Genomic DNA, 15,274 nt, shown 5'->3' with positions numbered 1-15,274 from the left:
TATCAGGCAATACTGATATGTACAGCTGAGTATCATCAACATAACTATGAACATTTACACCATGTTTTCTGATGATTCCACCTATTGGGATCATGTACAGGGAGAAGAGCAAGGGACCAAGAATAGACCCCTGAGGGACCCCACATGTGATGTCAACATTATCAGAAACAGAGTCTCCCAGGACAACAGAGAAATGCCTACCAGCTAGATAAGATTTAAACCACTCGAATACAAGTCCTGAGAGACCGACACAGTTTTCTAAACAATGTATTAGAATACTGTGATCTACTGTATGAAAAGCAGCAAATCTAACAAGACACTCTTTATTTTTGTTTAAATATGTTTATTTATTTGTTACAGTATGCACTGGTTATGACCATAGGCTGTTTGAGAAATGCTCCTCTGCAACCTGCCCAGTGGAGAAGCACAGCAGATCAACATCTGGCTGAAAACCTTCTGAAAACCTTCTGAAAACCTTCTGGAAAACCTTCTGAAAACCTTCTGAAAACCTTCTGAAAACCTTCTGGAAAACCTTCTGGAAAGCCGTTTTAGTGCACAGGTGAAGTTATGGTGAAGTTTGGGTGGTGATCTACAGGTGAGGTTTGGATGCTGACACTCATTCACTGTGAAACAACTGACACGCATACACACACACACACACACACACACACACACACACACACAGGCCCTGTCAGGTCCATGCGGGTGTGTAGGTGTGTGATAGGGGGATAGAGGGAAAGGCAGGATGTGTTCATCCATAATGAAACATCTCCTGCAGCAGCAGTGACATGCAGCCATGCAGCCATGCAGCCATGCGTCCCTAGGCTACGGCCGTGCTGAGCCTACGGTGTGTTCTCCAGGGTGGGCTGGGGAGGGTAGAAATCAGAGGAGGGGCTCGATGTCATGCAACACAGTGAGTATCAAACACGTCAGATTGTCAGGTGGATGTTTGTATGTGTCTGGTTGTTAGGTGCTGTCTGATTAAGGTAGGGCAGGTTAGCAGTAGGACTGGCTAGTCCTCTCTCTCTCTGTCTCTCTCTGTCTCTCTCTGTGTCTCTCTCTGTGTGTCTCTCTCTCTCTGTCTCTGTCTCTCTGCCTCTCTCTGTGTGTGTCTCTCTCTCTCTCTCTCTCTCTCTCTCTCTCTGTCTCTGTCTCTAAGTAGAGCTAGCCTAGCGATAGCATTGAGTACTGCAGGCTAGGGAGGTAGGTAGCTAGCCTAGCGATAGCATGGAGCCCTGCAGGCTAGGGATGTTAAGTAGGGGGAGGTGTGAGTAAGTACAGGGCCAGCTGGCTGTGTCAGACAGAGGTCAGTCTGTCTGTCCCCCTGTCTGTCCCTCCGCCCCCCCCTGCAGCAGCAGTCTGCGTAGCTCCTGGGGGTCGGTGACAGGCAGGGCGCAGGTGAAGTCCTCACACACGTACGCCGTGGCCCGGCCCCCCAGGGGGGTGAGGGAGGAGAGGAGGGGCTGGCGCTGGTACAGGTACCCCTCCCTGTCCCCGTCAGCCAGCATCAACACCTGGGGAGGGGGAGGGAGAGAGAGAGAGAGAGGGGGGGAGAGAGAGATTGAGACCAAACAGCAATGGTGGTAATAAAGAGTAGCTCCTGATCAGTTGACTTGACTGTGTCCACACACACACACACACACACACACACACACACACACACACACACCTGCCTGCTGCTTTACTGTGTTTCTAATGTGTCTCTCTGGCTGGGTGGAGTGCCCTAAACTGGTTTAGATCCTACCTACAGGACAGAAGCTACTATGTCTCCATTGGCAGCTTTGTATCTGACCAAAATAAAATGACATGTGGGGTTCCCCAAGGATCAATCCTTGGCCCCCTTCTATTCAATCTCTACATGCTTCCATTGGGACACATCATAAAAAATAACAAAATTGCCTACCACAACTATGCGGGTGACACTCAAATCTACATAGCCCTCTCACCGAACAACTATAGTCCTATTGACAATCTCTGTAATTGCATTGAGTAAATAAATGACAAATAAATGACCTGGATGACATGAAACTATTCGGTGCACCTGACAAAAGATCGAAAGTCAGTGCAAAACGTTCTCTTTCTCTCTTCAAACAAAAAAAGACAGGTCAGAAATCTTGGTGTGATTCTAGACAGCATCCAAAATGCCGCTGCTAGGGTCCTAACAAAAACAAAGAAGTTTGAACACATTACACCAATCCTGAGATCCCTGCACTGGCTACCAGTCTCTCAGAGAATTGAATTAAAAATCCTCCTAATTACATACAAATCACAAAATGGACTTGGACCAAAATACATATCAGATCTCCTCCCACCCTATATTCCCGCACACCACAGACCACAGACTGATGTCCTCTCAGCGGGCTCTGTGTGTGTGTGTGTGTGTGTGTGTGTGTGTGTGTGTGTGTGTGTGTGTGTGTGTGTGTGTGTGTGTGTGTGTGAGCCTGAGAGTCAGCAGGGTGTTGTTAAAGCAATGAACGACATCCCAAAACAATATTTATATACATGCTAAGTCTAAACAACAAGCTGCACACAAATTAACTGCAGCCATGGTCCATGTATCCGACTGGTTAGAAAATTCATGCTTACACCTTAATACAAGCAAAACTGTCTGCATGTTTTTATTATGCAAATCGACAGAGACTCACCAACCCGATGTTTTTGTTAAGGGAGTAAAGCTCAATGTGGTCTCAGAGTTCAAATACCTCGGAATCATTCTAGATTCAAACCTAAAATTCAAACCTAACATTCTAGATTCAAACCTAACATTCAAACCTAACATTCTAGATTCAAACCTAACATTCAAACCTAACATTCTAGATTCAAACCTAACATTCAAACCTAACATTCTAGATTCAAACCTAACATTCTAGATTCAAACCTAACATTCAAACCTAACATTCTAGATTCAAACCTAACATTCTAGATTCAAACCTAACATTCAAACCTAACATTCAAAAAGCACGTAAAAAAAGTGATAAATACTGTCAAATTTAACCTGGTTAATTTCAGACACATACGACCATATTTAACAACAGAGGCAGCCAAGTTCTTCATGATCTTCTCCCATATATCATACTGTCATATATCATACTGTCATATATCAAACTGTCATATATCATACTGTCATATATCATACTGTTTTACAAGCTTCTCACAAGCAAACGCAACAACTCTGAGGCCACTTTTGAGTCCCTTTACAAAAAAACGCTAAAGACACTTGACCGAAAGGCCAATAGCTACCACCATTGCCACATAGTACAAAAGCACAATTTATTTAATTTTGTACGTTTTAAATGTTTTGCATATGCTTGCCTAATTTTTAAGGTTCTACGTGGGCTTGCACCTCCTCCACTGAGTCAGTTTATAACTCAGAAGGATAGTAATAGCAGGGCAACAAGGGCAACTACTAGAGGAGACTGTGATGTACCATTTAGACGTAGTAAGTTTGGGCAAACAGTCTTCTCAGTCAGAGCCATCCATTACTGGAATACCCTTCCTACTGATCTAAGACAGTGCAATAACTTTCTAACTTTTAAACTTAAACTTAAGGGGTGGCTTAAACTAAACCAAATATGTCAAACTAATTTCAAGCATTGCTCGTAAACACTGTTTTTAATTATATTGGTCACTTGTTATATCTGTGTATTATCTCGTTTTGTAATGTATTGCAATGTTGCATCATTTTGCTGTGCTTGCTTAACTTGTATTGTCTTGCTTTGTCTTGTATTGTCATGTAGTGTATTACCTGTTGTGTCGTTTTGTTGTGCTTGCTTTTTAATGACACTACACCATTCATTTTGTAATAGCCTGCTCAGGGACTACAGATGAAAATTAGCTCATGAGCTAACTCTGGGACATTTACATTGATGTGGAAACTGATTTGTTGATTAACGTGCACTGTCCCTGGTAAATAAATAAATATGAAGACATGGAGGGAGGGAGGAAGGGAGGGAGGGAGAGGGAGGAAGGGAGGGAAGGGGAAAAGGAGGGAGGAAGAGGGAGGAAGGGAGGGAGGGAAAGAGGGGGAGAGGGAGGGGGGAGGGAGGGAGGGAGGGAGGGGGGGTGCATCTCAATAGTCTCAGGTTGGCTTCCTCTCTACTGGTCACAGCTGTGACGTCACTTCACACATGAGAGAATGTCCTCAGGGCCTCAGGTGAGGTGTGTACGCTAGAGGCCAGGAGTGGGTTTGGGACTGGGCCCATAGTCACACAACAGAGAGATGAACACCACAGAGACAGAGATGGAGGGAGAAAGAAGTGGAGGGAGAGAGAGATGGAGGGAGGGAGAGATGGAGGGAGAGAGAGGTGGAGGGAGGGAGAGATGGAGGGAGAGATAAGTGGAGGGAGAGAGAGATGGAGAGAGAGATAGATGGAGAGAGAGAGGTGGAGGGAGGGGGAGATGGAGAGAGGTGGAGGGAGAGAGAGATGGAGGGAGGGAGAGAGATGGAAAGAGGGGTGGAGGGAGAGAGAGATGGAGGGAGAGAGAGGTGGAGGGAGAGAGAGATGGAGGGAGAGAGAGAGATGGAGGGAGAGAGAGATGGAGGGAGGGAGAGAGATGGAAAGAGGGGTGGAGGGAGAGAGAGATGGAGGGAGAGAGATGGAGGGAGGGAGAGGTGGAGAGAGAGAGAGATGGAGAGAGGGAGAGAGACAGAGAGAGATGGAGGGAGAGAGGTGGAGGAAGGGAGAGATGGAGAGAGAGAGAGAGATAGGATCCTGATGAGGGTGCGCAAATATGATCACATCACCCCCATCCTCAAATCACTTCACTGGCTCCCCGTCTCCGTCAGAATCGAATTCAAGGTCTCCCTCCTCACCCACCAGTGCATCCATGGAACTGCCTCCCCGTACCTCAAGGAACTCCTCCATACCCCTCAGACCTCCTCACGCACCCTCCGTTCTACTGCCACCAACCTCCTCAAGACCCCCAGGACCAAGCTCCGCACCATGGGAGATCGGGCCTTCTGCTCGGCTGCTCCCAGGCTGTGGAATGCTCCCTGACCACCTAAGGGCGCTGTCATGCCAAATCGTGTGCACTGCCAAATCCTACCGGGCCATCAGCGGCCTAATCGTTCGAACGCTGTTGCTAATCGTTCGAACGTTCGACGTGCGTTCCAGACTAGGGCCAAAATCTGTCCGCCTGTGACGTCATTCTACTGCTCTTATTAAATTATAAATACTTTGGCTGTGATGTTTACCTTTTGGTTGACAGCAAAAGGGAGAGAGGAGGATAGAGAGGGAGAGAAGGAGAGAGAGCAGGATGGTGTTGGCACACCAGAGAGAGAGAGCAAGAACCAGGTGAGAAAGTGGACAGGTAGTCAAGACCACATAAGTAAGTAGCCTTGAGAACCGATGGTTCTGGAGCCTAATGGCCCATAGGGCAAGAGCCCTAATGTACAAGTTAGTACACCCCTGGACATGACGCTGGTATGTCGCAGGGTCTTACCCCCTGGGGCGGGGGGGGTCCATGCCCCGGTCCAATGCCACCCCCCCCAAGGCAGCAAACCTAGGGGAAACACTGCACACACACACACACACAGACAGACAGACACACACACACACACACAGACACAGACAGACATACAGACAGACAGACACACAGGCAGACGCACATACAGACACACACACAGACAGACACACACACACACACACAGACAGACATACAGACAGACACACACACAGACACACAGACAGACACACACACAGACAGACACACAGACAGACACACACACACACAGACAGACACACACAGACACACACACACAGACAGACACACAGACAGACACACAGACACCCACACAGACAGACACACAGACAGACAGACACACAGACACACACAGACAGACACACAGACAGACAGACACACACACACAGACAGACAGACACACAGACAGACACACACAGACAGACACACACACAGACAGACACACAGACAGACATTCACACAGACAGACAGACACACAGACAGACACCCCACACACATCAAGGACCCCAATTGAAATAAGCCAGTGGCTTTCTTGGGTTTTTATCCTGTTAGTTGACCCTGTATGTAATATGTACTTTCATGTACCTACTTCTGCAAATCTTCTAATAAAGTTTTCAATCAATCAATCAAACACACAGACAGACACACACAGACAGACACACACACAGACAGACACACAGACATACATTCACACAGACAGACAGACACACAGACAGACACACACACACACACACACACACACAGACACACAGACAGACACACACACACACACACACACACACACACACACACACACACCGGGGGAACACTGGTGAGAAGCGTGATTGAATATGTACAGAAAGGTGTGACCGTTGCTATGGAGACAAGAGCAGGATTTCCCTGAACCCTCCTCTCCCTCTCTGTCTCTCTCTCTCCCTCCCTCTCGCTCCCTCTCCATCTCTCTCTCTCCCTCCATCTGTCTCTCTCCCTCTCCATCTCTCTCTCCCTCTCTCTCCCCTCTTCATCTCTCTCTCCCTCCCTGTCTCCCTCCCTCCCCTCTCCATCTCTCTCTCCCTCTCCTTCTCTCTCTCCATCCCTCTCTCTCCCTCTCTCTCTCCCCTCTCCATCTCTCTCTCCCTCACACTCCTCTAACACACAACAACACACTCCTCTAACACACAACAACACACTCCTCACACACACAACAACACACTCCTCACACACACACAACAACACACTCCTCTCACACACAACAACACACTCCTCACACACACAACACACTCCTCACACACACAAAACAACACACTCCTCTCACACACAACAACACACTCCTCTCACACACACAACAACACACTCCTCTCACACACAACAACACACTCCTCACACACACAACAACACACTCCTCTCACACACAACAACATACTCCTCTAACACACAACAACACACTCCTCTCACACACAACAACACACAACAACACACTCCTCACACACACAACAACACACTCCTCACACACACAACAACACACTCCTCTCACACACAACAACACACAACAACACACTCCTCACACACACAACAACACACTCCTCTAACACAACAACACACTCCTCACACACAACAACACACTCCTCACACACACAGCAACGAACTCCTCTAACACACAACAACACACTCCTCTAACACACAACAACACACTCCTCACACACACAACAACACACTCCTCTAACACACAACAACACACTCCTCACACACACAACAACACACTCCGCTAACACACAACAACACACTCCTCACACACACAACAACACACTCCTCTAACACACAACAACACACTCCTCTAACACACAACAACACACTCCTCTCACACACAACAACACACTCCTCTAACACACAACAACACACTCCTCTAACACACAACAACACACTCCTCTCACACACAACAACACACTCCTCTAACACAACAACACACTCCTCTAACACACAACAACACACTCCTCTCACACACAACAACACACTCCTCTCACACACAACAACACACTCCTCTCACACACAACAACACACTCCTCTAACACACAACAACACACTCCTCTCACACACAACAACACACTCCTCACACACAACAACACACTCCTCTCACACACAACAACACACTCCTCTAACACACAACAACACACTCCTCTAACACACAACAACACACTCCTCTAACACACAACACACTCCTCTAACACAACAACACACTCCTCACACACACAACAACACACTCCTCTAACACACAACAACACACTCCTCACACACACAACAACACACTCCTCACACACACAACAACACACTCCTCTAACACACAACAACACACTCCTCTAACACACAACAACACACTCCTCTAACACACAACAACACACTCCTCTCACACACAACAACACACTCCTCTAACACAACAACACACTCCTCACACACACAACAACACACTCCTCTAACACAACAACACACTCCTCTCACACACAACAACACACAACAACACACTCCTCACACACACAACAACACACTCCTCTAGCACAACAACACACTCCTCTAACACAACAACACACTCCTCACACACAACACACTCCTCTAACACAACAACACACTCCTCACACACAACAACACACTCCTCTAACACAACAACACACTCCTCACACACAACAACACACTCCTCTAACACAACAACACACTCCTCTAACACACAACAACACACTCCTCTAACACACAACAACACACTCCTCTAACACAACAACACACTCCTCTAACACACAACAACACACTCCTCACACTCACAACAACACACTCCTCTCACACACAACAACACACTCCTCTAACACACAACAACACACTCCTCTAACACACAACAACGCACTCCTCTCACACAACAACACACTCCTCTAACACACAACAACACACTCCTCTAACACACAACAACACACTCCTCTAACACACAACAACACACTCCTCACACACACAACAACACACTCCTCTCACACACAACAACACACTCCTCTAACACACAACAACACACTCCTCACACACACAACAACACACTCCTCTCACACACAACAACACACTCCTCTAACACACAACAACACACTCCTCTCACACAACAACACACTCCTCTAACACACAACAACACACTCCTCTCACACACAACAACACACTCCTCTCACACACAACAACACACTCCTCTAACACAACAACACACTCCTCTAACACACAACAACACACTCCTCTAACACACAACAACACACTCCTCTCACACACAACAACACACTCCTCTAACACACAACAACACACTCCTCTCACACACAACAACACACTCCTCACACACAACAACACACTCCTCTCACACACAACAACACACTCCTCACACACAACAACACACTCCTCTAACACACAACAACACACTCCTCTAACACACAACAACACACTCCTCTAACACACAACAACACACTCCTCACACACACAACACACTCCTCACACACACAACACACTCCTCACACACACAACACACTCCTCTAACACAACAACACACTCCTCTAACACAACAACACACTCCTCTAACACACAACAACACACTCCTCTAACACAAAAAAACACTCCTCACACACATAACAGTACACAACAACACAATACGCGTGTGTGTACATACGTGTTTGTGTGTGTGTGTACATATGTGTGTGTGTGTACATATGTTGTACATTTATTTTATTAGGATAAGACCCCTTGAGATGTATCATGTCGTTTTCAAGGGGGTCCTAACATAATATTACATAATAATGTACAATACATATTACATAATAACAGCAGCAATAATAAGAGATACAATTATGACAAAATATAGACAGACAAGAGACAAACAACAACATTATTAATTGAAAACATTACAACCATAACAAGGTCAAAATGGATAATAGAATATTATTATAGAAGGTGGATCAACATACAACATACATACAACATACAACATAAATACAACATACATACAACATACAACATACATACAACATACAACATACATACAACATACATACTACATTTTACAATAAACTTAATAGAGCTGAATATAATAATACGTGTAAATGGTGACAACTTCAAAGGAAACAAGAACAGTCAGTCAAAAGGTAAGAAGACAGTGCATGCTTAAAACTACCAAAAGATGAGATGGATCTGATGTTAACTGGTAAATGATTCCAGTCAGCTGGGGTTTGAAGTTAAAGGCTCTTTTACCAACTGTTTTCTTAACGTAAGGTGTGGTGAAAGGAAACTGAGAGGAACAGTGGTTTGATGTAAAAGGAACAATATACTGTTGTAAATAGGGGGGATAATTTAAATGAATACATTTAAATATAAATTGAAGCCAGTGCATGTGTCTTCTTACACATGGAGATGGGGATTTAAGTGCCTGATACATGTTACAATGGTGAGTGAGAAAGGGACATCCAAGGACAAATCTGCAGATTCTGTTATAGGCTGTGTTAAGCGGGACAAGATCCGATTTGGCTGCGGTTTGAAAGACAACATCACAATAGTCACTTAGTGGGAATATGAGTTGCATGGCAAGTTTTTTTAGGAACATTGGGTGAGAAACAGTTCCGAGATCGACATAGAGTATTGATTCCAAAGTTGACTTTACACAAGGTATAGTCAATGTGTGATTTCAATAAGAGATTGGATCAAGCCATACCCCAAGATATGTAATATTGTCAACTTTATGCAGAGTAGTGCCATCATTGCAGGATATTAGACATGAACCGGGTGTAGATTTGAGTTTCTGTCTAGTCCCAAAGATCATAGTGTAAGATTTTGATTTATTGAGCAGTCATTTGTTATGTAAGAGCCAATCTTGTAAGATGTTGAAATCAGACTGAAGAGAAGTTTGAATTTGTAGTATGTCTGGTTTAGATTTATATGACAGTGTCATCAGGATAAAGTTGAGCACAGCAGTTATTGAAAATTGATGGTAAACTATATATATTATTAATTATATATATATAGAGAGAAAATAAGTGGTCCCAATGTTGAGCCCTGGGGCACACCTCTTTGTTGAATTGCGAAATCAGAGATATTACCATTCAATAACACACACTGCTTTCTGTTATGAAAGTATGAATTAAACCACAAGATTGCATTTTCAGAAAGGCCGATAGCATGAAGTTTGTCTAAGAGCAGATAGCGGTCAACAAGATCGTAAGCTTTTGTTAGATCTATGAACATAGCCCCTGTGAGTTCACTGTTATTTGCAGCAGAGAGACATCATTAGACATCATTCGTACATGTAAGTAGGGCTGTAGTTGTGGAGTGATTAGGCCTGAAGCCAGATTGAAATGGTGATAAAATATTATTATTACTGAGATAGTATGCAAGCTGATTATGAATTAATTTTCCGAAAACTTTGGCAATAGAGCAGATAATTGATATAGGTCTGTAATTGTTGCAATCAAGTACATCTCCACCCTTGTGGAGTGGGGTAATGCGAGCACTTCCAGATAACGGTGTGTGTGTGTGTGTGTGTGTGCTGTAGAGAGTGTGCTGTAGTCATGTTAGTGTGTGACAGAGTGTGACAGACCAGTTGCAGCTGTCTGGTTGGTGTGTGTGTGTGTGTGTGTGTGTGTGTGTGTCTGGTTGGTGTGTGTGTGTGTGTGTGTGTGTGTGTGTGTGTGTGCGTGAGTGTGTGTGTGTGTTGAACAGTTGGCTGCACATGAGAGCAGAGCCTCAACTCCCGCCGGCCCTCAAACCCTGGGTGACCCTGACACTGGAGCGTAGCATAGCATAGCCTCACAATCTGGGTGACCCTGACAGTAATTAACACACACACACACACATACACACACACACACACACACGCACACACACAAGCACACACACACATAAACACACACACACACACGCACTCACAGACACACACAGGGACTTAAAACATCAGCAGTCAGAGAAGGTAGAGGAGGAGGAGGAGGAGGTGGTGGAGGAGGAGGTGGAGGGGGGGAGGAGGAGGAGGAGGGGGAGGAGGAGGAGGGTGAGGAGGAGGGTGAGGAGCAGGAGGAGGTGGTGGAGGAGGAGGGTGAGGAGCAGGAGGAGGAGGTGGTGGAGGAGCAGGAGGAGAGACAGAGAGACAGAGAGAGAGACAGACATACAGACAGAGAGACAGACAAAGAGACAGACAGACAGACAGACAGAGAGACAGACAAAGAGACAGACAGACAGACAAAGAGACATACAGACAGACACACGCACACGCACACACACACACACACACACACGCACACACGCACACACACACACACAGACACACACACAGGGACTTAAAACATCAGCAGTCAGAGGAGGTAGAGGAGGAGGAGGAGGAGGTGGTGGTGGAGGAGGTGGAGGGGGGGAGGAGGAGGAGGAGGGGGAGGAGGAGGTGGAGGAGGAGGATGAGGAGGAGGAGGAGGAGGGGGGGAGGAGGAGGAGGGGGAGGTGGAGGAGGAGGTGGTGGAGGAGCAGCAGGAGGAGGAGGAGGGGGAGGAGAGACAGAGAGACAGAGAGAGAGACAGAGAGACAGACAAAGAGACAGACAGACAGACAGACAGACAGAGAGACAGACAAAGAGACAGACAGACAGTAATGTCCTAATAAGAGTCCAGAGACTGAGCGATGCTATCAGATGTCAGAGGCTGGTTGACCAGATGTCTACCTGAGTGTCTCAGTGTCCACTATCACCCTCACTATCACCCTCACAATCACCCTCACCCTCACTATCACCCTCACAATCACCCTCACAATCACCCTCACTATCACCCTCACTCACTATCACCCTCACTATCACCCTCACAATCACCCTCACAATCACCCTCACTATCACCCTCACAATCACCCACCCTCACTATCACCCTCACTATCACCCTCACAATCACCCTCACAATCACCCTCACAATCACCCTCACAATCACCCTCACAATCACCCTCACAATCACCCTCACTATCACCCTCACAATCACCCTCACTATCACCCTCACAATCACCCTCACTATCACCCTCACAATCACCCTCACAATCACCCTCACAATCACCCTCACTATCACCCTCACAATCACCCACCCTCACTATCACCCTCACTATCACCCTCACAATCACCCTCACTATCACCCTCACAATCACCCTCACAATCACCCTCACAATCACCCTCACAATCACCCTCACTATCACCCTCACAATCACCCTCACTATCACCCTCACTATCACCCTCACAATCACCCTCACTATCACCCTCACTATCACCCTCACAATCACCCTCACTTCCACCCTCACAATCACCCTCACAATCACCCTCACAATCACCCTCACAATCACCCTCACTATCACCCTCACTATCACCCTCACAATCACCCTCACTATCACCCTCACTATCACCCTCACTATCACCCTCACTATCACCCTCACTATCACCCTCACTATCACACCCTGGGATAGCCTGGGAAGACTGAGGGTGTGTGTGTGTGTGTGTGCGCGTTCTGGAGAGACCACCTGCAGCTCAGAACAGGACAGAGAGGAGGAGGAGGGAAGGAGGGAAGGAGGGAGAGAGGAGAGAGGGATGGGAGGAGGGAGAGAGGAGAGAGGGATGGGAGGAGGGAGAGAGGAGAGAGGGATGGGAGGGTGGAGGAGTGTGTGAATCAGACCAACGCACGCTGGCTAAACCTGCTGGAATCCTCTGGCTTTAGGCTTCTAACACACCTCTCTCTCTCTCTCTCTCTCCCCCTCTCGTGTGTGTGTGTAGAGGAGGGAGACTGTAGAGGTGTGTGTGTGTGTGTGTGTGTGTGTGTTGTAGTGTGCGCGTGTATGTGTGTGTGTGTGTGCACCTGTGTGTGCGTGTGTGTGTGTGTGTGTTTAGAGGGAGACTGTAGGCTGCTCCTACGGCTAACAGCTAGCTCCTACTGCTAACAGCTAGCTCCTACTGCTAACAACTAGCTCCTACTGCTAACAGCTAGCTCCTACTGCTAACAGCTAGATCCTACTGCTAACAGCTAGCTCCTCCTGCTAACAGCTAGCTCCGAAAGGCTAACAGCTAGCTCCGAAGGCTAACAGCTAGCTCCTACTACGGTACTGAGGTGCGCTTCGATGCAAACTTAGCCTCACTTCCCGGGGTGCTATCGTCTAAAACTAATAGGACCCTTTTTTGGGAGCGGGGAACCTTAGGGAGCGGGGAACATATGACCCTTTTCCGGAGCGGGGAACATAGGAATCTTTTCCGGAGCGGGGAACATATGACCCTTTTTCGGGAGGGAGCTAAAGTACCGGGAACATAAAACCCGGGGCACATAGGACCCGGGGAACAAAGGACCCAGGGAACATAGGACCAGGGAACATAGGACCAGGGAACATAGGACCAGGGAACATAGGACCCAGGGAACATAGGACCAGGGAACATAGGACCCAGGGAACATAGGACCAGGGAACATAGGGCCCAGGGAACATAGGACCAGGGAACATAGGACCAGGGAACATAGGACCAGGGAACATAGGACCAGGGAACATAGGACCAGGGAACATAGGACCAGGGAACATAGGACCCAGGGAACATAGGACCAGGGAACATAGGACCAGGGAACATAGGACCCAGGGAACATAGGACCAGGGAACATAGGACCCAGGGAACATAGGACCAGGGAACATAGGACCAGGGAACATAGGACCAGGGAACATAGGACCAGGGAACATAGGACCCAGGGAACATAGGACCCAGGGAACATAGGACCAGGGAACATAGGACCAGGGAACATAGGACCAGGGAACATAGGACCAGGGAACATAGGACCAGGGAACATAGGACCAGGGAACATAGGACCAGGGAACATAGGACCAGGGAACATAGGACCCAGGGAACATAGGGCCCAGGGAACATAGGACCCAGGGAACATAGGACCCAGGGAACATAGGACCAGGGAACATAGGACCCAGGGAACATAGGGCCCAGGGAACATAGGACCAGGGAACATAGGACCCAGGGAACATATGACCAGGGAACATAGGACCCAGGGAACATAGGACCAGGGAACATAGGACCCAGGGAACATAGGACCAGGGAACATAGGACCAGGGAACATAGGACCAGGGAACATAGGACCAGGGAACATAGGACCAGGGAACATAGGACCAGGGAACATAGGACCCAGGGAACATAGGACCAGGGAACATAGGACCAGGGAACATAGGACCAGGGAACATAGGACCAGGGAACATATAGCTAACTTAAAACGGACAGAAAGAAGACCCTTTTTTCCAACAACAACAAAGCAACCTCCCTAATCAATCAATATTAAAGTGTAAATAGATTAATTACCGACATTTATCTCAGTAATTACAAATCAAGGCCAATTTTCCATTTAATAATCTGATCTGAAGCAGAATAATCTGAAGCATTAATTGATTTCAGGGCCGAGGAGCGGGGCGATGGACTGTGTCTCAGTGAATGGAGACAGAATGTATTGCATACATTAAGTGTGATGTGTGTGTGTGTGTGTGTGTGTGTGTGTGTGTTTGTTTGTGTTTTCCACATAATAAATCCCGCCACCCCAGACCTGGGAACAGACCCTGACGATTGGATTTAAATTAAACAACATATTCTCTGCTCAGTGGCAGTGACACACTCCTCATTTCTCACTCTCTCTCTCTCGGTCTCCCTTTCATCTTTCTCTCTCATCTCTCTCATCTCTCTCTCTCATCTCTCTCCAACTCCCTCTCTCATTTATTTCTCTCTCTCTCTCTCCATCTCTCTCTCCATCTCCCTGTCTCTCTCATCTCTCTCTCTCTTGTCTCT

The 15,274-nt window shown here is 47.0% G+C and overlaps 1 protein-coding gene across 1 annotated transcript in view; it reads right to left on the bottom strand.

Moving 5' to 3' along the window:
- Nucleotides 1-417: 417 nt before the first annotated feature.
- spata20 (spermatogenesis associated 20) overlaps nt 418-15,274 on the bottom strand; it is a 113,910-nt gene continuing 99,053 nt past the window's right edge. Inside the window, exon 16 of the mRNA XM_080542612.1 lies at nt 418-1,514. Within this exon, the coding sequence (XP_080398738.1) occupies nt 1,308-1,514 (207 nt within the window). The 3' untranslated portion in view covers nt 418-1,307. The remainder of the gene's footprint in view (nt 1,515-15,274) is intronic.

Source organism: Nansenia antarctica (genome assembly GCF_963989245.1).
Source record: "Nansenia antarctica genome assembly, chromosome: 11".
Lineage (NCBI taxonomy): Eukaryota > Metazoa > Chordata > Actinopteri > Argentiniformes > Microstomatidae > Nansenia > Nansenia antarctica.
Note: the sequence above shows the minus strand (reverse complement) of the source record. Positions and strands in the feature narration are given on the sequence as shown.